We start from the raw sequence: 24893 nt of genomic DNA, 5'->3' as shown, positions 1-24893 counted from the left end.
AATCTATAGGGTAGATCTCGATATAACTGAAAAACTAAATCTCACCGCTGGGGGTTAGTGAGGACGAGACCATTGAAAACCCGGGAGAGATCGCGCAGGTTGAAGATGTAGTGGAACTTGGAAGGGGTGGGAGGCAGGTCCTGGACGATGTTTTTGTAGAGCGTGAGCGTGCAGGAGGTCAGCTGGCCACTCACAGCCACGATGCTCTCGTGAAAGTCCTGGAAAATGAGAAGACCCGGCCCGGGTGTCCTTTAACGGAAGGGTGGACGAAGAAAACGGCATCCCCGCGAAAGGGAGCATCTGGCCACAGAAGGAAAGCCTGCGGCGCGGAGGAGCCTGGGACCCGAGGCTGAGAGGCCGCGGTTCCATCCACGGGAAGCGCGGGGCAGGCACCCGCAGAGGCGGGCGGTAGGGGGCGCCCGGGGGCTGGGGCGGCGGCTGCGGTATTGGGTCGGGTCTCCTTCGGGAGGAGCGTGCTGAGGTCAGGCGCGGGGGACTGCCCGGCCTGCGCGCCTCTGAACGGCTGCCCCGAGGCGGCCCTCCCCCGGGGGTCTCGCCTGGCGCACCTCCCAGCCCGAGAGCCCTGCCTCTGCCAGGTGCTCGGGCGCCCGTGACTCCTGCTCCACGGCAGCCTTGCCACCCGGCCCAGCACGCAGGCCTCACCTCGTGGGGCAGGCGCGGGGTCAGAGGCCGCGGAGGATCGAGCGGTCCGGGTGGGGAGCCTCGCAGACCCTAACGCGCAGTGACTGGCGACCAACCACACTCATGCCTGTCCTTCCACCCCCGGACCCAGGGAGCGGGCTGCCACCCTCCTGCCCCTGCTGCAGGTGAGACAGGGCCTGGAGCATTTGGGGGCCCAGCCCCCCGACTTCCGCAACTCACGTGGCCCACGGAGGCGGGGCCACCCGGCACTCCTGGGGGTCCGAGGCTCTGCAGCCTCCGTGGACCCCATTCTTCCCCAAGTGGACGTTAAAATTCTAGTTTGTGGCCACTTGGGTATAAAGGTGAATTTTTTTTCCTTCTGATTTTGAAAAAAAGAAAACCATCTTCGAGGTCCCTCAATGCCCCGCATGCCCTGGCGTCGGGCCTGCTGCGTCTTTAGTGTGACCCAGGCCGCTCACGCTTCCGCCCACCCAGCCCCCCGGCCTCTGCTCCAATTCAAAGAGTTACCGCGGTGTGGCCTCGCAGGATGGAGGAGTAAATCAGATGCAAGGACTCCTCCGAGGGGAAGGGCATGTTGAAGGCGCTGAACAGGGAGAGAAACCTCGGGTCCACCTCGTTGCGGCCTCCGCCGGCCTTGCCCATGGCGGCGATGAAGCCCAGGTCCCGGATGCTTTTACAGTTCAGCTCCTTTCCGCGGTCGTACAAGTAGCCTTTCTCCAACAGCAGCTTCAGCAGGGCAATCGGCTGCTGCGTGCCGTATTCATCCACCTTGATGGTGTTTTAAGAGAAAAAGGAGAAACAGCAGTATCGCAAGGCAGAGCTCAGAGAGGCCTGGGCGACTAAACCAAAGCTCGGCCCTCCGCTTACTCCCAGCACACCCTGGGCTTAGCTTCATACGACTTCTCAAAGTTTGCAATTAAATACTCATTGGTGATTTTTAAAGTCTGTCTCCCTTACTAGACTGTAAGCTCCATGAAGGCAGAGACCTCAAAAGCCTTGTGCACTGCACAGCACCAGGCCGTCAAAGATGTCAGCAAAGGGAGTTGATTGGATGGAAGGAAGGATGGAAGGATGGAAGGAAGAATGGAAGGATGGAAGGATGGAAGGAAGGATGGAAGGAAGGATGGAAGGATGGAAGGAAGGATGGAAGGATGGAAGGATGGAAGGATGGATAGAAGAATGGAAGGATGGATGGAAGGAAGGATAGAAGGATGGATGGAAGGATGGAAGAAAGGATGGGAAGAAGGATGGATGGATGGATGGATGGGTGGATGGAAGAATGGAAGGAAGGATGGAAGGTAGGAAGAATGGATGCATGTATGGAAGGATGGAAGGATGGATGGAAGGAAGGAAGGAAGGATGAATGGGTGAATGGAAGGATGGAAGGTAGGAAGGAAAGAAGAATGAATGGAAGGATGGACGGATGGATGGATGAATGGAAGGAAGGATGGACAGATGGTTGGAAGGATGGATGGATTGAAAGAAGAATGGATGGATGGATGAATGGACAGATAATGAATGGGTAGATGGATGAAGTTATAGATGAATGGACAAATAAATGGATGGATAAATACAATAATAGATGAATAAGGGACTAAAGGCATGGGGGGGATGGGTGGTGAATGTCAGACGTCTGGGTAGATGGATGGATCCTGGCTTTGCATGGTTCTTCTGGAAGACAATTTTTCACGGAAAACACAGTTCTGTAAAATGACACTAATTTAACTTCCGGTATGCTGACAGCATTCTGCATTTCTCAGGTTCGGTCCCCAGAACATACTCGTGATGTAGCTGAAGTTGCCCTTCCTTGGTTAACACCCGGGGATGCTGGAGAAGTGCCTGGCCTTCTGCTTCCCGTGCACACAGGGCGAGAACGGTACCACCCCCCAGGAGAGCCGGCTGGCAGCCCCGTGTGGCACTTCCTCCTCACCCTGGGCATGTTCATGTCGTCCATGAACACCAGGAGGCGCTTGCCCATGGGGGGCCCGTAGGTGTCTTTGGTCCGCTTCTCCACACTGGCTTCCAGGTTTCTCTGGATGTCCATGGACGTGGTCCGGGAGGAGAAATTGACCATCAGCACGATCTGAAACAGAAGGCAGGCAGGCTCGGCGAGGGCCCACGTGGGTCTGTACTTCATTACTTTTAAGTGCTAAAGCAAGAGTTCCTCCCTCCTCTTGGCGGGTTGCATGAGCTGACCACGAGTGGCCACCCCTGGGCCTTGGGACATGGTGGCACAGGAGAAAGTGTACTGGGAGCTGTCCACGGACCCTCCAGACCCTCTCTTTCTCACCTGAAAGGTGAGAGCCATATCGTCTTCCTGGACCGCTCTCTTCCTAGAGTGATTACACCCCAGGAGACGGGAAAGGCGTTTTCAACGCGACGCCGTCGAAACAAACTGCTCACCGTGGCAGCTGCATCTTAATCAACCAGCCACAGAGAACACAGGACCGAGTGGCTGGGGAGGAAGGTCCACCTGCTGGACCCTCATGCCGGTGTGCTCAGGCCCCTCCCTGTGCTCAGAGGGGCTGGTGAGCCCACTCGGGAGGGGAGCTCACAGTCCTTGATGCGCCCGTCAGCTGTACCCAGAGGGCTGTGCCACGCAGCCGGCTGCTCCTGTACCCAGAGCTTCCAGTTCAGTAGGTCCTGGGAATTCTGGGACCCTACGTTGGCAACTGCTGCCTTTTGAAAGACTCTCCACCCAGGGTGCCCACGAGCACAGGGGCACATAAGCAGCTGTGCTGGCAGCTGGAGGTGCCTCCGGAGGGGGAGATGTGTTCGGATGGCGTCCGGGGAGGACTATCGTGATGTGGCTTCTAGATGTGGCTTCCCTTGGCCCCACTCTGCAACCCTGCAGCTCTCCCCTCGGTGCCCTCCACACGGACATCCCTGAAGCCAACTAAGCGAGCCTGGCTGCTCACAGGCAGACCGGCCTGGCCCGGCTCAGCCACACCTCTTACGAGGTCCAGTGCAGAGGTGCTCCCTGCCCCAGCTCCTCCAGGCTTCCAGGAGCCCTTGATGCGGCGCTGCCTAAGTAAGAAGCAGGAAAGTGATGGGGGAACTTCCCTCCCCCCCAAGGTTCTGGAGGCCAAAGCAGGAACTGGAGTCTTCAAGGGTGAGCAGGCGGTAAGGAAAACAGAACTGAGCCAGCGAGTGGATCCAGGCGAGCAGAGAACGCCTGCAGCTCCTGAAGACCGCAAGAGGTTCCTTGGGGGCCAGAGAGTCTTCACCCCATTACAAGACAGCCGGGAAGGTTGCCTGGAGCCAGGGAACGGAGCGGGAGCGGGAGCCAGCCTGTGAGCCGCTGTGCGTGCGGAGGGGCTGGCGCCTTCCTCCTGGCTGTCTCCGTGTGCCTGGTCCACCTGTGCCCTCCTGCTCCAGAGCGGGCCTGAATGGCCCTGTCCACTGTGCTTGTCCTGTGGCCCCATGAGTAGCAGACGCTCACACACCTGACCAGTGGTGAGGGAAGGAAAGAGCAAGCTCTAGAAACCAGGAAGGGATGACGAAGACGTGACGACCAGCCTCCAACTCGGTGCCCGGGGCTGGCCTCCAGGTGTCCACGGCCCGAGGGCTGCCTGCCTCCCTGGGTCGGGGCACTCAGTCTGACCCACACAACAGGACAGAGGCGAGGCTTGTAACCGCCAGGACGGCCCAGCTGCCGCTTTGCCGCCTGTCCTGGGCTTTCGCTCTGGAGCCCAATGCGCGTCACCAGCCCTGCTCTGGTCTCCATGTGCCCCGGAGTTCACATGTGGGAAGCGCGTGGGATTCGGGCGTTAATGAGACTTGGGAGTGGGGCCTTCGGGAGGCCAGGGGATCCCAAAGGCAGAACCCTCGTGGATTAAAGGGTCACAGGTTGTGAAGGAAGCACCTTTTTTTCTTTTTCTCTACATGAGCTTTCTTGGCAGACCTACCCTGTCTCGTCATTGCTACCCTCTGCCACACTACTGTGTGGTAAGAAGGCCCGTGTTCTGCTGGCACCACGCCCTGGACTTCCCAGCATCCAAACTGAACCGAATAACTTATCTTCTTCATAAATTTCCTGGTAAACTGGAAATCCATATGCAGTAAAATGAAACTAAGCCCCTATCTCTCACCCTGTACAAAACTCAACTCAAAATGGATCAAGGATCTAGGAATTAGACCTGAGACCCTGCACCAAATAGAAGAAAAAGTTGGCCCGAATCTCCATCACGTTGGCTTAGGACCAGACTTCCTTAACACGACCCCCATAGCACAAGAAATAAAGATAAGAATCAACAAATGGGATGGATTTGAACTAAAAAGTTTTTTCCCAGCACAGGAAACAATCAACAATGTGGAAAGAGAGCCTACAGAGTGGGAGAAAATCTTTTCCACACACACTTCTGACAAAGCACTCATCTCCATAGTTTATAAAGAACTTAAAAAACCTTACACCCAAAATACAAAGAACCCAATTAATAAATGGGCTAAGGAAATGGGCAGACACTTCACAGAAGAAGATCTACAGGTGATCAACAAATATATGAAAAAGTGCTCAGCATCCCTGATAATTAGAGAAATGCAAATTAAAACCACCCTAAGATTTCATCTAACTCCAATAAGAATGGCTATTATCAAGAACACAGAAAATAATAAGTGTTGGTGAGGATATAGGGAAAAAGGCACACTCATACGTTGCTGGCGGAGTTGCAAATGGGTGCAGCCACTCTGGAAAGCAGTATGGAGATTCCTCAGAAAGCTTGGAATGGACCCACCATTTGACCCAGCTATCCCACTCCTTGGTTTATACTCAAAGGACTTAAAATCAGCATACTACAGTGATGAAGCCACATCAATGTTCATAGCAGCTCAATTCACAATAGCTAGATTGTGGAACCAACCTAGATGCCCTTCAATTGACGAATGGATAAAGAAACTGTGGTATATATACACAATGGAATATTACTCAGCCATAAAGAACAATAAAATTATGGCATTTGCTGGTAAATGGATGAAGTTGGAAAATAATGCTTAGTGAAATAAGCCAAGCCCAAAAAACCAAAGGCCCAATGTTTTCTCTGATAAGTACATGACAATATATAACGATGCGGATTAGCGGGGGGAAGAGAAGAATGAAGGAACTTTGGAGGATGTAGAGGAAAAGGGGGTGGGAGGGGGTGGGAATGGAAAAATAGTAGAATGAAACAGTATTTCCCTATATATGTATGATTGCATGAATGGTGTGAATATACATTGTGTACAATAGAAATGAAAAGTTGTATCCCACTTGTGTACAATGAATCAAAATGTGTCTGTAAAAATAAAAAATATTTTTAAAAATGTAAAAAATTAAAAATAAATAAATAAATTCCCTGGTCTTGGGTATTTTGATAAAGCAACGAGTCTAAGAGAAGCACATTCAAGTGGCCCTTGGAGAGGTCCACACAGCAAGGAACTGAGGCCTCCAGCCTCCATCCACATCAAGTGGCATCCTGAAAGGGCGTCCTCCTGCCTCAGTCCAGCCAACAGCTTGACTGCAGCCTCACGAGAGAACCTGAACCAGGGCCGCCCAGCTGAGCCACCGCTGGACTCTCCACCACAGAACCCGGGAAGAGATCAGCGTTGGCTGCACTAAGTGGTTGTGTGCTGGGCAATTTGTTACATGGCACTAGATAACTAATACAAACCACAGCTCACATTAGTGTCTTCATTGAGATGTTTCAGGAAGTTCTGGGTTGTGGCTGTCTTAGAGGTGCCAGATTCACCAACAAAAATAACAGGCTGCTTAATTTTAACCATTTGTTCCAGTATCCAGGTGGTGCGGGTCGTATCCACCGTGTGAACTACAAGATACAAATGGAAGACACATCAGCGGAGCTCCGTGCTGGGGGGCGGGGGTGGCCACACGGAAGTGTCACAGAATGCCGTAAATCCCGTAAAAACCATCGGCAGAAGCCAGGCTGTGACCTCAAGAAGGTGTGTGGCGGGTGACATGTGAGAAGTCGCTACCCCAGCAATCATCCTCTCTTGGCTTCACTGGGGCACAACTACTGCAGCATCACCCATGTTAAGTGCAGAACTTGACACAGCGGGCCAGCGTCGCCGCTGTCGGGGACGAGAGCGCCCAAACCGTCTGGAGCTCCGCCCGAGGTCTGTGACTCAGGTGCTGAGAACAACCTCCCGCTGCCCTGGGGCACACCCGCCCTCCCGCAGGACCTGCCCTGACCTAGGACGCCCTCTGAAGAGACAGCAGCCCCCACGGCAGGTCCAGCCCGCCCACGGCCAGCTGGCAGACTTCACCCCGCGGGCTCCAGGGGCGGGGATGCCTCGCTCTGCGGGCACGTTCTGTGGGGCGATTCAGTCCACACCCTATCTGGCCAGCCAGCCAGTGAACTTGAGATACGGCCTCGGGTGTGGACGCCAGCGGTTCACGACGCGCTGTTTACAGGACCCCGCTGGGCCGCTCCCCTGTCCTGGGTGGGCTCCCCACAGCTCCACGGGCTGGGGCGCTGAGGAAACGTGAGACGAAGCCAGAGCACACCTCTCTGCAGGGACTGAAGTGTGCAGAGCCAGCATCCAAGGCGCCACCTCTCAGGAGGCCCCTGGCTCCCCTCTCGCCTCAGTTCCTCTCAACCAGCTCCCTGGGTGGACTCAGGGGGCCAGCAAGGCCACAGGACCCTTCTCACTTCCTCCCAGGAGGAAGGTCGCAAAGGCGTGGCTCTTGCTTACCCAGGATGTCGATGAATTTCCTCTCGTGGTCGTGAACATACTCTGGAACCAACTTGCTCCATGGAATCCACAGGCCCCGTTTGGTATCGAAATGGAATTCATACAAAGTTGGCAGCTGGCCTGCAGGGGCGAGGGTTCGTGTCACTTTGATCCTGGACAGGGGAACGTGGGATCCCTTCCAGCCTGTGCCCCCGATGAACTAATCCTGCTGGTTCCCCTGTCCGATACCACAGTGGGCACCCAAGTGCCGTCCCTTCACGAGACAGACACTCAGCAAGTGCTTTGAGCTAATGTGGCTTGCTCGCCGGTCCAACGCTGAGTGTTCTAACCTGTTCACTGGACAGGAACCTTCTGAGACCCTTCCCGGGGACCACAGTGGAGGGGCATGGTCCCCACCCTTACAGGGGTGGCGGGTCAGGCATGGGGAAATAGCAGTGCAGAGGTGCTGATTTCTGCAGTAGGGGACGTCTGGGTGGGACGTCTGGGTAGGACGGCTGACCCAGCGTCTGACCTAGACGGTGCAGGGAAGAGCCATGAGGGGCATCAGGTGCCACCCAAGCCGGGGAGCCTCAGCCCTGCCCGTCTCACCGCCCTTCGCCGTGATCATCGATCACAGGGGTGCTCTGCAAACCCACCCCTAAAAGAAGCCCCCTCTCAGACCCCTTCCCCGGGGACCCTGCCAATACAAAACTCTGTACTTCTTTGAGAATGTGCGGTTTTTGTGAAAAACCTAGACCCTTAATAGGACTGTGATTCCGCGAGCACCCTGAAGACCCACCGTGACTGACCGCAGTGCCCATGCTCAGCAGCACCGCAGGTGAATCAGGCTGTGGCGCCTCAGACAGACGGGGGCCCAGAGGAGGAGAAAAGCCCGAAGGGGCCGCAGCCGGTGCCCCGGCCTCCTGGGGTGACCTCCGCGCTTCTCCACGGAGGCGGGGACCCAGGGAGCCAGCTCTGGGCGTCTGGGAGCCGGGGGGGGGGGGGCAAGCGGCACTCAGGTCTCACCTGGCAACTCCCCGGGTCTGGCCCAGGACTCCTCCGAGTCGGCAGTGGGCAGGGAGGCGATGCGCTTGACGCTCTCGTCGAACTTGACCCTGCCGTCCTCCAGCAGCGAGGCACCCAGGGAGCAGTACAGCGCCTCCAGGAAGAAGCACTCCAGCAGGTCGGGGTCCTCGACCTCCCCCTCAAGGAGGGCGTCCAGCATCTTGGCTAGCTGGGCCACCTGGCTCACCCAAACACCGAGCTCAGCCCCTGCACGCCACCCCCGGGTCATTCCAGCCCTGAGACCCTGGGATCCAGGGCCGTGGGAATGTACGCCCGCCATGTTGGTCCAGACAGATGGAGTCCACTGTCTTGGCAAGGCCAGGTCACAAGAGCAAAAGTACCCCATCGGCACGCGACGGTGGACCCCTCGGGCATCTCTGCTCCCCTTAAAAGCCCCCCGTGGGCCCGTCTTACGGGGAGACTCTGCTGGCTGCAGCTATGGCCTCTTACCATGTTTAGGTCTGTCTGAGGCACTATGGTCTTCAGCTTCTCTCCCTGTCTCCCGTCCACGATCCCCTCCACGATCACGTCCATGAGGTAGGGCACGTACTTCTCAAAGAGGCTGTCTAAATATCTCTGCTCCCCCTGCGAGAGAGAATCCCAGAGCACTCGCAAGCGCTGACTACTGAATGGAAGTTCGCGGGAAGTTTTCCCTGTCTGAAGAAGGGTGAGGAATCTGTACGGAATGGTGAGCGTGGTCGGCGAGGGAGCCTGGGTAACAGCCCCCCACTGGCAGAGAGACAGTCCTGCGGGAGGCACCTCCATCTCCCGCTGCTGCCGTAGGGGCTGCTTCCGCCCTGGGAGTGACGGAGACGAGATATAAGTTCCCGTCTGACAGAAAAGAGGCCTGTCATCACAGAGTTCCAGTGGCCTGACCCGTCATCCAGCAGAGAGTAGAAAGCAGCAGAGACTCCGTCCCTACCAAGGCACATGATCACCAGGGGCTGGACGGAGCCCCAGGAACTCTCTCCCAGATGACGGGGCCTCAAAATGGCTCCCTGGGCCTTCCCTTCTCTGGGGGAATCGGGTCCTGGCTTCCGATTCACCATCCGTCTCATGGCCCTTCTAGAGATCCACTCAGGCCACCTTGGAGGAGGTGGTCCTGGTGTCCTGGGTGTGGGCGGGCCACACGCTGTACGTGACGGTCACATCCATCTCTGCACCTTTCAGCGAAGCCCACTCTTAAGACAATACACCTTCTGAGCAGTCTGGTGACCCATCACCTGGCTGGAGGCCCACCGGAAACGTCAGAGCTCCATCACGTGACAAGCAGGTCCCTCACGCCTCCAACGGAGCAGCAGGACAGAACCGGGCAGCTCCTGCCTCTCATAACTGCGCGTGTCTGGACCATGCCACCTGTTTTCGTCAGTGAACTTCTTTCTCTAGGCTCACACTCGTGTCCTTTCGTAGGCGCTGTGTCTGGCTGTCTCTGTGCCACGACAGAGCTGAGTAGCCCTCCAAACCTAAACCATTCGTCATCTACCCCTTTGTGAGAAAGGCTTTCCAGCCCCTCAGGTGGTCTAGACCCTCAGAACCATCACCCATCCCACCGGGGAGGACCGTCTGAGATCTCAGGAGGACGGCCGCCATGTTTTCATCTGACCTGCGCTCGAGGACATGAGCAGGTCAAAGACAAGGCCTTGCAGGACACACACCCCTCCCAGCTGACCACCAATGCTGATAACCGTGAGGTTACTGCAGAAATAATTTCACCTTGTTTTGTATTTGATGAACCCATTTTTTCCAGTACGGTTGATATTTCAAGTTTTTAGGATCTACATAAACCATTCCACACCGAGACACGGTCGCTGGGGACGCATACTGCAAATCTCCAACCTGGAGAGAGAGAAGATCACCCGTGTCTGTGCTAGCAACAACTGGACAGGTGTTCAGGGGCACTCAACCCCTGAGCCACCTCCCTAGCACTTTGCTGTATTTTATTTAGAGACAGGGCCTTGCCGAGTTGCTCAGGGCCTTGCTAAATTGCTGAGGCTGGCTTTGAATTTGCAATCCTCCTGTGTCAGCCTCCCAAGCCTCTGGGATTACAGGCGTGTGCCACCACACTGGGCTTGGGTAGATGTTTAAGGGTGTCTTCTCGTGCAAAGTTTTTACAACTGTATAAGACCCATGTCACACCCAAGTTAATACAGCTTTCCTGAGGTTTTTAATTGAACACTTAGTTTATGGTGAGGTTATACATCTCTGATGTAATACCTTTTAAAATTTTCCCTTACCATAAAATACTATAAAAATAAATGTGCTTGTAGAGTTCTGACAAAAATGGAAAATTATAAAGAAGAAAATAAGTTATCCAAAGCCCACCACCTAGAAATTAATACCATTTTCCTTCTAATTTTTTTAAGCATTGTTGAGATAGGGTAGTACAAAACTTTAAAAATACAGTTAAACCAGCAATTTTAAAAAATCTCTATCTTTCTCTCTCTCTCTCTCTCTCTCTCTCTCTCTCTCTCTCTCTCTCTCTCTCCCTCTCTCTCTCTGAGACAGGATCTCACTAAATTGCTTAGGGCCTCACTAAGTTGCTGAGGCTGGCCTCAAAGTTGTGATTCTCCTGCCTCCGCCTCCTGGGACTACAGGGGTCTGCCACCATGCCCAGCTAAACCTGTCTCTTTCTTTGAAAAAAATACACTTGGGTCAACCAATTAGATGATGATGTCCATAAATACTAATGCACTGCCAAGTTTCTCAGGCCAAGATAGGAGCAATGTTTTTTTTTTTTTTTATTGTTTTATTGTAAACAAATGGGATACATGTTGTTTCTCTGTTAGGAGCAATGTTGACATGAAGCTGGGGTAAATGCAAATCCCAGGACCATAGCTGTGAAACTGCTTGTACTGTAAGCAAGAGATGGAGGCCTCGGAGATTAGTAGTAGGGGGAAAGGGAGTGCAACAGAATACTTGATATGAGAGAAAGTGAAAAAAACAACCAAGGATAAGATAGAGGCAGATGAGAGAAAAAGGAAGGCAATTACAAATACCACACAACACAAACAGCTCTAAAAAATAGTAAGTGGGGCTGTGGACATGGCTCAGTGGTAGAACACTTGCCTAGCATGCACAAGGCCCTGCGTTTGATCCCCAGCACTGCAAAATCAAAAAGACAAACAAACCAACCAACAAACAAAAATCCAGTAAATGGCCAGGCAAAGAGGCACACACCTCTAGTCCCAGCAACTCAGGAGGCTGGAGGCAGGAGGATCACAAGTTCAAGGCCAACCTGGGTCATTTAGTGAAACCCTGTCTCAAAATAAAATATTTTTTTAAAAATGGGCTTGGGATAGAGTTCATTGACAGAGCACCCCTGTGTTCAATTACATTTACAAACCAGTAAACATAATGACACTAGTTGACGCTGCAGTAAATATTTCCATATTCATAATAATGTAAACACCATTTGCTGTCAATCAATTAGGCAATATACTATTCTGAGTGGAGACGGTTAGCTGGTGGGATTCAATCAAGAGATGATGGGGAAGGAGAAGCAGCAGGCCCACCCTGACGCTCGCTGACCCGAGGATAAAACAAGCAGAAGCAATCGCCCGGGAATAAAGAGGGGGCACAGGCGTCGGTAAGGAACGGAGTGTGCTAGTCACAAGCTCTGCGTTTTCATAACCCTCTACGTGCATCCACACTGCAGCGAACTTCTAAATTCTCATGAGAGATTCGTGTTGGAGGCTGTTTACACCTTCACTTGCCTCAAAGAGCAGAGCGCAGTGGGCCTGGAGCCGAATGCGCTCCCCATTGGCCAAGGTCAGCAGCTTGTTGTCGTCCATCACAGAGTTCATGTTCTCCACCCACAGGGCGTCCACGTCGCCGTCGAACAAGATGTACCTGCAGCAACCCAAGACCCACGCCGCGCCCCTGAGGGAATGCCGGCGGCCGGCCCGGCTCCCGCGGCACTGCCGTCCGGGGGCGCAGCCCGAATCTGGGAACCAGACGGCACCTGACCTGACGAACCCAAACCGAGACCCTTCTGTCGAAGAGCAGTTCCGGAAACTTCCAGGACATCGAGGTCCTGAAAGATAAGGGTTCCCTGAGGAACTCTAAAGGATGCCACCAAGACAAGATAGCTGAACTCTGTGTGACCTCCCGACTTGGTCCAGAGTCCAGGGAGAAGCGCCAAAGAGAGGTTGGAAGGGTCGCGGCCGGGGCTCTATCTCTTCTTATTGTGAGGTTTGGTTTTTTTAAATTTTTAAATTTTGTTTGTTCTAATGAGTTGTCCATGACAGCAGAATGCATTTACACATCTCAGTAGCTCATACATAGATGGAGTGTGATCTCTCATTTCTCAGATCGTACGTGTTGCAGGATCACATGGGTCACGCAGTCACACACGTACATGAGGTGATAATGTCTGCCTCACTCACTATCATTCCTTCCCCCACACCCCTTCCCCTCCCTGCACTCCCCTCTACCCAATAGAAAGTAACTCTATTCTTCCCTTCCCCCGCTCTTATTGTGAATTAGCTTCCACGTATCAGAGAAAACATTCCGCCTTTGGTTTCTTGCTTTGGCTTATTTCACTTAGCGTGATATTCTCCAACTCCATTCATTCACCAGCAAATGCCAGAATTTCATTCTTCTTCAAAGAAATCATGGTATGTATGTATATGATGGAATATCGTGAAGTTTTTAAGAAATGATTAATGGGATTTGACTGGAATATCAAATTGGAAGCATTCCTGAGGTTCCCACCTTGGCCTCCTGTGTCCCTCCCAGCAGGGGTGGAGAGGTGAACAGGACACTACCCACCAGGTCCACAGGCAGGAAAGCAGTAGATCACAGGGGCTTCCAGCACTGTCCTTGGCGCTCTTCTGCCTTCTTTCCTGGACTCACCTGGCCTGGACTCAGCCTGCCCTGGCGGCTACTTTGGGGACTCAAGAGTCACACCGCCCAGACTCAAATCCGTGACCATGGGGACATTTCTTGCCTTCTCTCGGCCTTGGTTTTCTCCAGGCTGAACTGGGACAAACCCAGGGCCTACCACATGGCACTGCTGAAGGCCAGCTGAGGCCAAACATTAAAAGCTCCAAGATGGCGCCGTGCCGTATAAGCAGAGCTGTGGGATCTGTCTCTCAGCCCGCTGGAGTCCAGGCCTGAAGCCCCGGGATGTGCTCAGTCTTGCCAGCGTCTGTGCTGTCCAGCTAACAACACCAGCCCCAGGTTCCTGCCGGCGCCCAAGGGTACTCACTTCCGCTCCTTCTTATCCGTTGGTTTGTTGATCTCCCTGAAGATGCTGGACAGCACCCCGTCCGTCCAGTCTCGGGTGTTGGGGTCCAGAATGCCATAGAGTTCTATGACACTCATGGCTTTGGGGTTCAGGATGTACAACTTGGTCATCAGCCCAAGCCTAAACCAAAGGAGAGGTTTCAGCCACGGCTCGGGCCAACAAAACACGAGGAAAACTACCCGCGTTGCCCACCTGAGGAATTAGATGCTTTGAATCCAATTCGAAATTGAAGATGTGACCCATACACACTCTCCAGCCAGGCTTCCTGTTCACTTTTCACGGTTACACTTAATGTAAAGGGGCCACGTTTCACCAAACACATGGCCCCGGCACCAGGGAGACCCCAGGGGCACAGCACGAAGCTGACTTTCAGGCGTAGGACAGGTGCATGCGTGTGCTGTGTTTACGTGACCATTCAAAACTAAAGGTGTACCGGAGACAACACTGTCATCCAGGATTGCGTCACAGGCCCTCTGAACTAGTGGGGTTCAGTCCTCCTTATTTACAGGACACTGGCTGTGCCGATGACTGCAGATCCACCGGACAGGGCGCTTCCTTATCTAGTGAAATCCCCACCATGCCCCGTGGTTCAGCCACCTCAAGAGAACTGAACTTCACACCGTCCACGGTTCATAGTTAACTAAAAACACACATAGCATGTGACCTCTGCATATATGCCTAGGACAGATCCATAAATGACCTAACGGTGAACTCACTGAGGAGTGAAATACAGAATGACTGAGGCACAGACCACTTAGAATCCGGAAGCCCCCGTCCCCCATCTCCTCATGTGAAACATACAAAGAAATAAGAAGAAACGACACTGACTTAATTGTTCCTCTTTCCAGGACTTCTAGGGACCTTAGAAGTCACAAAGGTGACTTGGCTCGATCTAGAATTTTTGCTGGAATCTTAGCATCCATTTCAGAAGTCAGAACATCCACTCTCCGTGGAAGGCCCTCGACTCCCTGACCACCCTGAGGACATTCCACGCAGGAGGGACAGATGGCTTCCTCAGGCAATTGCTCCTGCAGGCCTGGTGGGCACAGGGCATCCGGGAAGGTGACATCCATTCTCTGGTCACTCCGACACCAGGGCAGCATCACCCGATCAAGGGTCCCGACTTACTTAAAGGAGCAATCTGAACGCCAAGTGGTCTGTCTTACGTTAAGTCACAAAATATCCTTATAAGAGAGCTTGTGAAATTCTCACTTCGCAAATAAGATCGTTCACTGACGCACAAAAGGCCCCTATTTTGCATCCTAAAATATGTTCACTAAGTCAGCAATGAATCAAAGATAGTGAGGTTGAAGGGGCATGAAGACCAATTTCCCCCAAAGAGGAAACTGGAGCTCAAGGTGGGTCTAGGTAACACAGTCACCAAACATTTCCCACCAAACTGTCCCGGCAACCAGGTGCGGGTCCTCGGGGGTGGGGGTTACTCACTTGGTCTGGGCCTGACACAGAGCGTTGATGACCACGGACTTGCCCCCTCCCGTGGGCCCCACGATCATGGTGGTGTGGCGGGTGAGCATGGTCTCGTACATCTGGACCACTTTGTCCACCTGGGGGACAAACATAGGCAGCTGGTTAAACACACGCTTACGGGGGTCCTCCTGAGAGCGATTCGCGCACTTACGGCATGCGGTTCGGGAGTTCCTGGTCTGTTTGCAGAGTGTGCAGCCGTCAGGACCATCAGTGTGAGAACACCCCCCATCTATCAGCCACCTCTCCCCGTCCTGTGCCCCCTCCTCCAGCCCCTCAAACACCACACTGGCTTCTGTCCCTGTGATGTGCCGACTGGACATTCCACACCAGTGGAATCAGGCAACACGTGGCCGCCAGCCGCCTGGCACTGCATCTTCAGGGTCTGTGACTTCGCAGCACAGCGTGTGAGTCAGGTTTGCATCACTGACAAAATACCTGAGGGAAACAGCTTAAAGGAGGAAAGATTTCTCTCTCCTCGTGGTTTTAGAGGTTTTGGCCCATGGTTGACGGGCTCCATCGGTTCCGGCCTGTGGCGAGGCAGGAGGTCTCTATGGAAAGGCATGGCAGAGCCAAGTGCCAGATGGTGGCAGCTGGGAAGCAGAGAGGGAGGAAGGGGCTGAGGAGACGTACACCCTTGCGGAGCACGCCCCAGTGACCCGCCTGCTCCACGGAGGCCCGTCGGCTAGTTTCCACCACCTCCCGACAGTCCACTCAGCGGTGAATCCACAGTGGGCGAATCCAGCAAAAAGGTCAGTGCCCTCTCCACCCGGCCACTTCCCAAAGGCCACCTTGAACGCCGCTGCTCAGGGGACCAAGCCTGCAGCACAGGAGTCTGGGGGAGCTCCAGATCCACTCTCGACCCAGAGGCCAGCGCTCCCTGCTCCCCGTGGCTGAAGCGCGTCCCGCAGCACAGCCGGGCCGCAGCTTGTTCGTCTGCCTGGCGGACGGCGGACCCCGCGCCGTGTCTGCTTTGGGCCCCCTGAGGGACGCTGCTTGGAGCATTCGTGACCGAGTCTCGCGGGAGACATTGTCCTTCCCTTGGGTCTGCGCGGGGGGCAGAACCGCAGGGCCTGAGGGTTCTCGCAGGATCTGTGGAGGAACTGCCCGACGGCTCTCCAAAGCGGCCCCGTCGTTTTACACTGCGGCCACGAAACACGCCTTTTCACACAACCACTCACGGAGAGAATCAGAATCAGAAAGGCGCAGAGAGCGTCCATCCACGGCAGGTGGCCGGGGACCTCTGGGTAACCCGACGCCCCAGGGGCTCCGCGGGGGAGCCACCTGCCCTGCAGCCTGGGACTTGGACTCACTCCTCGGAACCCTGACCAGGTGCGTGGGCTTGACGAGGACACGCCCCCTCGCAGGCCGCCGGTGCTCAGGTCCTGCCCTGCGACCCCGAAGCATCTCACTTCGTCTTCCGCAGTGTGTCTCTGGTGGGGGGAGCACTCTGAGCCCCCAGAGGAAACACCTCAGCCACCGCTGTCACTGCGCAGGCAACGCCGTGAAACGCTTCCAGCCTTAGGCGGGACGCGTCCCCCAAGCGACCGCCCGACGAACTCGGAACGTCTCGCCCGGTGACAGAAGCCAGACAGAAGGCCAGAGCTCCATGATGTCCCTGGGGTGCAGTCGCCAGAGTCGCAAGTTCACAGAGACACGGTAGAATGGCGGTTCCCGGGAAGGCCGGGAGGGGCGGGGCGTGCAGTGGAGCTGGTGACGGTCCCACGGTGACAGTCCCACGGTGACAGTCCCACAACCAAGTGGCTGTCCCGACTGCCGCGGAACTGTACGCTTGAGGATGGTGACGAGAGCGAGTGTCGTCCTGTGTGTTTGGCCAGCGCTTCCACCGAGGCGAGTGACCAGGGCGCCAGCCCTACCTGGCAACCATCTTACCTTCTTTTCCCTTTTTTTGGAAGAACGTGGGACGACGCAGAGGAAGCGGGGAAGGGCGGGGAGGCCACAGCGGCCGCTCACCTGCACCGGCAGCAGCTCGTAGCCGCTCTCGGTCAGCACCTGCTCCACGGCGTCGTTGAAGTCGGGGTAGCGGACGCGAGGGCAGTCCAGCCCCGGGAACAGGTCGGAGATCAGGCCCAGGAAGAGCGGCACGTCCTCAAACACGAACTTGGGCAGGTTCATGTCTCGCAGGGCCCTCATGAGCACCACGTCCTGAGAGGAGCAGAGGAGGCCTCGGCCGCTCGCCACGCTGGCCCTTCACGGGAGCAGCGCGTGAGCACCTCACACGCAACATGCGACACGGCGAGACGAGCTGCACGCGGTCTGCACGGTTTCTTAACGCCCTCACGGGTTTTACAAGGAATTTAAAGTCACCTGCCATTTCCTACCAGGTGCACGGTTTCTTAAGCGCTCCATGGCGGAACGCTTGCCTGGCATGTGTGAGGCCCTGGGTTCGATTCTCAGCACCGCGTAAAAATAAGTAAAAGAAAGGTCTATCAACAACTAAAAAATATATATGTTTTTTAAAAAGAACATAAAGTATGTCTCTTAAATTTGTGCCTTTTTTTCCAAAATTTTATATGAAAATAAAAATCTGCAAACGGAATCTATAAAAGTGGAATATAAAATATCGAATTTTACATAAAAATGAAAGCTAGCTGCAAAACAGGCTGAGCGAGGCTGCTGGAGAAGCAGGGAGCCTGGTGCCCAGGAAGACAGCGGCCCAGGGCTTTGGAGGAGCCGCGCACCTAGCAGACGGGACGGTTTCTCCCGCTTCCTTTGCAAAGAAAAAAATGGGGTGGAAAGGCCGCAGCTGGACTTGATCAGTGCTCTGCGTGAGCGCCTGGGAACACCTCGCTGAACCCCACTAACAGGTACTAGGAAGGCGTATGAACAGGAAGACCCACCCCCAAGCCTCCGGAGGGCAGGGTTTGCCCCGCCGCCACCCCGCCACCCCGCTGCCCCGCCACCCTGAAACTACAGATCCACCATGGCTACTAAAGCACCGTAGATTCAGGCACTGGCGGGAGGACATGAACTTGACCTTAAGACAGTAAGTCCCACTAGAAGGTGATGCAGTGGGCAGGCAGCCACAGCGAGGCCACACAGGGAAGGAAGGGCCCCCCCAGACCTAGAACTCGCCTCCCGGCCCGGGCCCTCCTCCGGCCTCCACCAGGAGCCTCCACCCACCTCCTGCAGGTCCGAGGAGCCCCGCTTCAGCTCGCCGGCCATGACCAGCACCGACTTGAGCGCTCGGAGCCCGAAGTCGTAGTGATGCTGTTTGGACAGCTGCTCCCGGGCCAGCTTGTACAGGACGGTCATCTTCTTGGCCAGCGTCTTCGTGCAGAAGACGAGGAAGAAAGAAAAATACGGGCCGAGGTGAGGAGAAAGCCAGAGAGCGCCACCGTCCCCAGGTGAGAGAGGCACAGGGAGCCCCCCTGAGCAGGCACCCTGGCCTCCACCTCAGAGCGAGGGAGCGTCTGCCTCCCCAGTGACCGCTGTCCCCCAGGCTGGCGAGATCGGCCCCGCCTGGATCCAGAGCTTGGTCCCAGCCCCGAGACCACACTCGGAAGGATGCCTGCTGTGATCTGACCTAAGCTACACCCAGGCTGCTTCTGTGCCCGTTCAGAGGACCGGTCAGCCACCTGGACCACGCCCACAAGGCATGAAGCCCACTGTCCCCAAGGCTGGGGTGGGGACTGGGGTCATGAAAGCAAACTGGAGGTCTCCTCCTGCCAGTTCAGAATCCTGACGGCCTCATGAGCAGCGGGAGCCTTTAAAAAACATTGCAGGAAAGCGATGTAACAATGCTTTAGGTTAAAAGTAGCCTCTCGTCTGCACCTTTTCCAGAACCTTCTGGAAATATGTGTGTGCATACTTTGATAGAGAGGTTTTGAAAGGGGATATTATACAAGACAGATAGGTAAGTCTATCTACATAAAATATATACAAGCGGGCACGGTGGCACACGCCTGTAATCCCAGGGACTTGGGAGGCTGAGGCAGGAGGATCACCAGTCTCAGAAATTTAGTGAGAACCTAAGCAACCTAGTAAGACTCTGTCTCAAAATAAAAAATAAAAAAGGGCTGGGGATGTGGCTCAGCGGCGAAGTGGCCCTAGGTTCAATCCCTGATATCATTAAAAAAAAAAAAAAAAAAAAAAAGATATCTACACACTCACACACACGTCTTTTGAGAAAGGCTAAGTGCTAGGTGTACTCATAAGGCACATGCGTGAAGAAGACACCATGCGAGGTACGTATGTATACCTCCTATCGATTGCGTATCTTGCTCTGATTTTTATCCCTTCAGACGTGTTTTAAGCCACACTTCTCAGGGATGTTGTGCTGAGTGACAGAAGCCCATCGCAAAGGGTTTCACGTGGTCTTCTCCAGATACAGGACGTTCTTGCCCTGACTGGGTTACAGGGCCAGGAGGAGTGTGGCGGGTAGGAGGGGGTGCCTAGTGGCACTCCACGTCCCCATGTGGTGACGGCGGCTCCCGTCACATGTGTGACCAGACGGTCCAGCTCCAGTCTGCCCTGAGTGCCCGGCTCCACTCCTGGGCCCCTTTGCTGGTTCTGACAATGCCCTGCGGGTGTGTGGGGACCCGGGAGTTCCCTGGGACCACTGTGTCCCCTTTTCAGATGTAAATAATTCCAAATTTGAAAGTTTGGGGGGAGCTGGGGAGGGGAGAAACCCAAAGCCAAACCGCCGTGGCTGGCGCCCACCTTGGCCCACAGGAAGCCCTCGGAGAACAGCATGATCTCGCAGATCTGCTGCAGGTCAGGCACAATGACCACCACGGGCCGGAACAGGGCCTTCACCGACTCGGGCAGCTCCGTGCGGCCTGCGTAACCAGGGTTCATGGTGATGAAGATGCCCATCCGCGGGTCCAGGGTGATCTCCTGCCCTTCAAACTAGGGAGACGGGAGAGGAAGGAGGGCATTACGTGGCATCTCACCAGCAGATAAATAGTCAGCGGGTTATTTATCTTCATGTCATGAGGAGTGGACACCATTTGTCTCCTTGAGCCTTGACTGACCCCCAAACTCTCTGAACCCAGGTCTCTGCACTGAAGGAGGCCAGGCTGGGAAAGTATGCAGGCTGAGGCTGATGGAGGTGCTGTGTGACCTCCCAAAGATCATCTGACCTCTCTGAGCCTGTTTCCCTTTCCAAAAAATAGGAATACAACCTACCTGGCAGCTTGGTTGTAGCAATAAGTGAAACAACATGTAAGAAAGCAGCCTGTGTGACAGGTCACCCGAGGCCAATTCCCACTCCTCTTTCCTCTGCCTGTTCCTGTTTCCATCTCCGCCCAGCCCTGGTGCAGGCCTAATGGGAAGCTCAACCCTTTCCTACGAATGCTCCTCATTCCTCCGGCTGCCCAGGTCCCAGTGAGCTGCAGACGTCTCCTCCAGCTCAGGCTGGGTCCCAGCGGTCTCTCCGTGAATTTCCTCTCCACTGACATTTTACTAGTTTCTTTCTTTCAAATGTCCACCAGCCAGAAACAGGAATTTTCATTTTTATGAGGTGCAGGCTGCACCATCAACAGGACCTCAGCCCGCGGACCGCGGACTCCCCCAAAAGTGAGCCCACGATCTTGCGCCCCAGATCAGCACCAAGCTGGGGTTCCCCAGCATCCCACCTGAGGCCCAGGGGGTTCTTTAGAAAAGACGGACGGGCCCGCCCTTGAAACCCAGCTTCCAAAGGTGCTGCAGGTAGAACTTCCCTCCCGCAGAGCGGGGGGCCAGCCTAAAGCTCCGCAGAGCACATTTTAAAGCCAGCCTATCCAGAACCCTCCCTGGAGTCCTGAGAGTTGGTAGCGGGAGCCCCTGAACACGCTCCTCCACAGTGGGCCCCGCCGAGGTCCGGGGGAGGCGGCAGGGTGGAGGACCTCGAGCCCCAGCCTCCCCGGGGCTCTGCAGGGGCTCAAGGGTGCATGTATGGGAGTCCCGGGGAGGCGGAGGGGAGCTTGTGCCCTGGTGTCCAGGGGGGTGTGTCCGCAGAGCAGGGGCAGCAGGCGACAGGACAGAGAGCCGCCCCCGCCCCGCTGCCTAGATCCCACGGGACGCGCTGCGCCCCGTTCACCCAGCCCACTGACGCAGCGGGTCGCAGGCTCTCAAAGGCGAGTCTGGAACCTCTTGGCCGGGAGGGGCGGGTGACTCCTCAACACACTCTGCTTTTCAATTTTGCTTCCCACTCGGATAACAGCCTTCCCGGCCCTGCTGGTGACGACGCCGGGACTTTGCGAGCTCACAGGCAGCAGGCGCCGTCAACCCGAGTGAGCTTCTGAAGTCGGGCCTCCTGGGACTCGGGACAGCGCCTGCCTTGACGGGTGCGCTCGGCTTACCCGGGAAACCGCACTGCCGACTGACGGTGTCTGCAAGCCGTTCCAAGCCCGGGACATGGCCACCCAGACCGGAGAAGGCGAGGCCGTGGCCAGTCTGGCGAGGCTCCGCCTGCAGGAAGGCTGGTCTCTGCAGCAGGTTTCCATCCCGGTCCCGCCCAGCGCCCGCCCCTGCTCACCTGGAACGTGGCCAGCTGATGGATCAGGGCGTTGCGGATGGTCTGGATCTGAGACGAGATGACTGACAGCACAGAGGCGTCGATCCGGTTGAACTCGTCGAAGCAGCCCCAGGCCCCGCACTGGGCCAGGCCGGAGAAGATCTTCCCCACCGCCTGGGACGCAAGAGACACAGGACAAGCCCCGTTTCCCCCTTTGAAACTGAGGGACGCCCGGATGGATACGGTTTCCAAATTCAACAAGATGGCCCGATCGGCGGGAAGCGGCCCACCAGCCACTCGGCTCACGGATCTCCCTGGCTAGACGCCGAGGCCTCTCACGGGCCAGCTCCCACTTGGGATTTTACACATCGAGATTATTTTGTCCGCGAAACTCCAGATTTCTCACTTCTCTTGAAACACTGTGAACTCTAGCAACTGTGGGTCTGACTTCCCACGTGGAGAAGATGACCCGAAGCAGGACAGGGAGCCTCTAGACCTGGAGCCGGGTTCTCCGTTTGGCCTCAGTCCCCACCGCTCCCTGTTGTCCCTCTCGTTTGCATCGCCTCACTGACGCCGGCAGCCAGCTGGGGACCCCAGCTCCACTGCTGCTCACGAGGCAGGTGTGCTTTACTCTGAGACGGCAGGTGAGGGGTTTCTAGGCTACTCTCCCGCAGTCACCGGTCATCTCGTGGATGACCAGGGAGCAATGCTCTCTGCGGAACAAGACAGCACCAAGGAGACAGCAAGGCCTTACCTTGTAATCCATGCCTTCTCCACAGTTGGTCACGACACAGAGCAGGCCCAGGGCTTTGGCAAGGTCCTTGGTGGTCTCCGTCTTGCCGGTACCTGCAGGGCCAGCAGGGGCCCCTCCCAGGTACATGGACAGGGCCTGTTAAAGGCCAAAAGCAAAACGCGTGTTTTCCGAGAATCATTTCCAGATTCATCGCTGTGACGAGAGGCGGAATCTACGCACAGGTGAGAGGCAGGCTAACGCCAGCGTCGGCTGGCCGGGCTGGGAGCGTCGCCTCGCCCACTGAAGACAGCGGGACGAAAGGCCACCGCAGAACCCAGCCGTGTGCCGCGCTGGGCGGCGCCTCCTACCCGCGGTGCTGCCAGGCCTCAGGCTCAGACCAGGACAGCGTGGCCATCAGGCTTGGAGCCACCCTGTCCTCCCGGCTCTCCACGCACAGGCAGAGAGCGCGGGCCAGGCAGCGTCCAGAACATGGGCACCAGCACCCAAAAGAGCCTCCTCCTGTGCGTGTGAGCGTGAGCATGTGAGTACGTGTGTGAGGGGGAGAACTGTGAGTGTGCGAGTGTGAGAGTCTGTGTGGGTGTGCAAGCATGTGAGTGTGAGGGAGAGAACTGAGTGTGTGTGAGGGAGAATGTGAGTGAATGTGTGAGTGTGTAAGTGTGCAGGTATGTGAGTGTGAGGGAGAGAATGTATATGAGTGTGCAAGTGTGTGTGAAGGAGATGTGACTTTGTGTGAGTGTGTGAGTGAATGTGTGAGTATGTGAGTGTGCAGGCATGTGAGTGTGAGGGAGAGAATTGAGTGTGTGAGTGTGAGTGTGTGAGCATGTGCAGGCAAGTGAGTGTGAGGGAGAGAATTGTATGTGTGTGTGTGTGTGTGTGTGTGTGAGGGAGACTGAATGTGTGAGTGTGTGAGTGTGCAGGTATGTGAGTGTGAGGGAGAGAACTGTGTGAGTGTGAGTGTGTGTGCATGTGCAGGCATGTGTGAGGGAGAGAATTGTGAGTGTGTGTGGGTGTGTAAGGGAAAGAATGTGTATGTGTGAGTGTGAGGAAATGAATGTGTCAGTGTGCAAGTGTACAAGTGTGTGAGGGAGATACAAGTGTGTGTGAATATGTAAAAGTGTGAGTGTGTGTGAGTGTGTGTGAGTGTATGGTGGAGAGGTGTGAGTCTGCAAGTGTGTGTATGAGTGTGAGTCTGAGTCTGAGTATATGTGAATTGAATGTGTGAATGTGTGTACAAATGTGTGAGTATGACTGAGTGTGAGAGAGAGGGAGGGAAAGAATTGTGCATGTGCAAGTGCACAAATGTGTGAGGGTGAGGCAGAGAATGTGTGAATATGTGAGCGTTTCAATGTTAGGGTGAGTGTGTGTGAGGGAGAGAATTGTGAGTCTCGGTATTAGTGTAAGTGAGTGTGTGTGAGGGAGAGAATTGTATGAATGTGAGTCTCAGAGTTAGTGTGAGGGAGAGAACTGTGTGAGTGTGCGAGTGTCTCAATGTTAGTGTGAGTGTGTGAGAGAGAGAATTGTAGGTATGAGTGTGAGTCTCAGTGTTAGTGCGAGTGTAAGGGAGAGAACTGTGTGAGTGTGCAAGTGTCTGAATGTTAATGTGAGTGTGTGAGGGAGAGAATTGTATGTATGAGTGTGAGTCTCAGCGTTAGTGTGAGTGTGTGTGTGTGAGGGAAAGAATGTGTGAGTGTGCGAGTGTGTGTTCCTGTGAGCCTGCATGTGATGTGGGCACATGTGAGTGTGAGTGCATGTGTGAGCGTGAGGGAGAGAATGAGGGTGAGTGTGCGAGTGTGTGTTCCTGTGAGCTGCACGTGATGTGGGCACATGTGAGTGTGAGTGCATGTGTGAGTGTGAGGGAGAGAATTGTATGTATTAGTGTGAGTCTCAGCGTTAGTGTGAGTGCGTGTGTGAGCGTGAGGGAGAGAATGAGGGTGAGTGTGCGAGTGTGTGTTCCTGTGAGCCTGCATGTGATGTGGGCACATGTGAGTGTGAGTGCGTGTGTGAGTGTGAGGGAGAGAATGAGGGTGAGTGTGCGAGTGTGTGTTCCTGTGAGCTGCATGTGATGTGGGCACATGTGAGCGTGAGTGTGTGTGTGAGCGTGAGGGAGAGAATGAGGGTGTGTGCGAGTGTGTGTTCCTGTGAGCTGCACGTGATGTGGGCACATGTGAGTGTGAGTGCGTGTGTGAGCGTGCGGGGACCCTGTCGGGCAGGCCCACGGTCCCCTTCCCTGGAGGTCGGACTCCCAGGGCTCGCGGGGAGGAGGGGCTACTTCAGTGGCGGGCAGTGCGGGCGGCGCCCTGGCCCACGTTGCCCAAGCCCCCCAGGCGACGTGGGGAGGGCGGGCGCCGAGTCACTGCTGAGGAGCCCGAGCTTCGGGCGCTGTGTGCGAGGTGGGGCGTCCCTGCCCAGACAGGGCATCACCTCCTGTGCCGGGGCCACACCCGCCGCCCGTCCCTTCCCGTGGCCCCCACGTCCCCCGTGGCATCTCTGCGCTTTTCCGAGCACCTCTCCTGCCCGCCCCCCACTGTCCTGGGACCCATGTCCCCAGGACT

The 24893-nt window shown here is 55.5% G+C and overlaps 1 protein-coding gene across 1 annotated transcript in view; it reads right to left on the bottom strand.

The window, feature by feature from the left end:
* LOC124991529 (dynein axonemal heavy chain 10-like) overlaps positions 1 to 24893 on the bottom strand; it is an 87859-nt gene that overhangs the window by 34503 nt on the left and 28463 nt on the right. Inside the window, 16 exon segments of the mRNA XM_047562194.1 lie at positions 46 to 218; positions 1171 to 1431; positions 2594 to 2746; positions 6319 to 6464; positions 7351 to 7470; positions 8356 to 8572; positions 8845 to 8979; positions 10108 to 10230; positions 12108 to 12243; positions 13604 to 13762; positions 15089 to 15207; positions 17102 to 17293; positions 18272 to 18418; positions 19811 to 19999; positions 21609 to 21761; positions 22342 to 22476. Of these exon segments, the coding sequence (XP_047418150.1) occupies positions 46 to 218; positions 1171 to 1431; positions 2594 to 2746; positions 6319 to 6464; positions 7351 to 7470; positions 8356 to 8572; positions 8845 to 8979; positions 10108 to 10230; positions 12108 to 12243; positions 13604 to 13762; positions 15089 to 15207; positions 17102 to 17293; positions 18272 to 18418; positions 19811 to 19999; positions 21609 to 21761; positions 22342 to 22476 (2558 nt within the window).

Source organism: Sciurus carolinensis, chromosome 8 (assembly GCF_902686445.1).
Source record: "Sciurus carolinensis chromosome 8, mSciCar1.2, whole genome shotgun sequence".
Classification (NCBI taxonomy): domain Eukaryota; kingdom Metazoa; phylum Chordata; class Mammalia; order Rodentia; family Sciuridae; genus Sciurus; species Sciurus carolinensis.
This window is presented reverse-complemented; position numbering and strand designations above follow the sequence as displayed.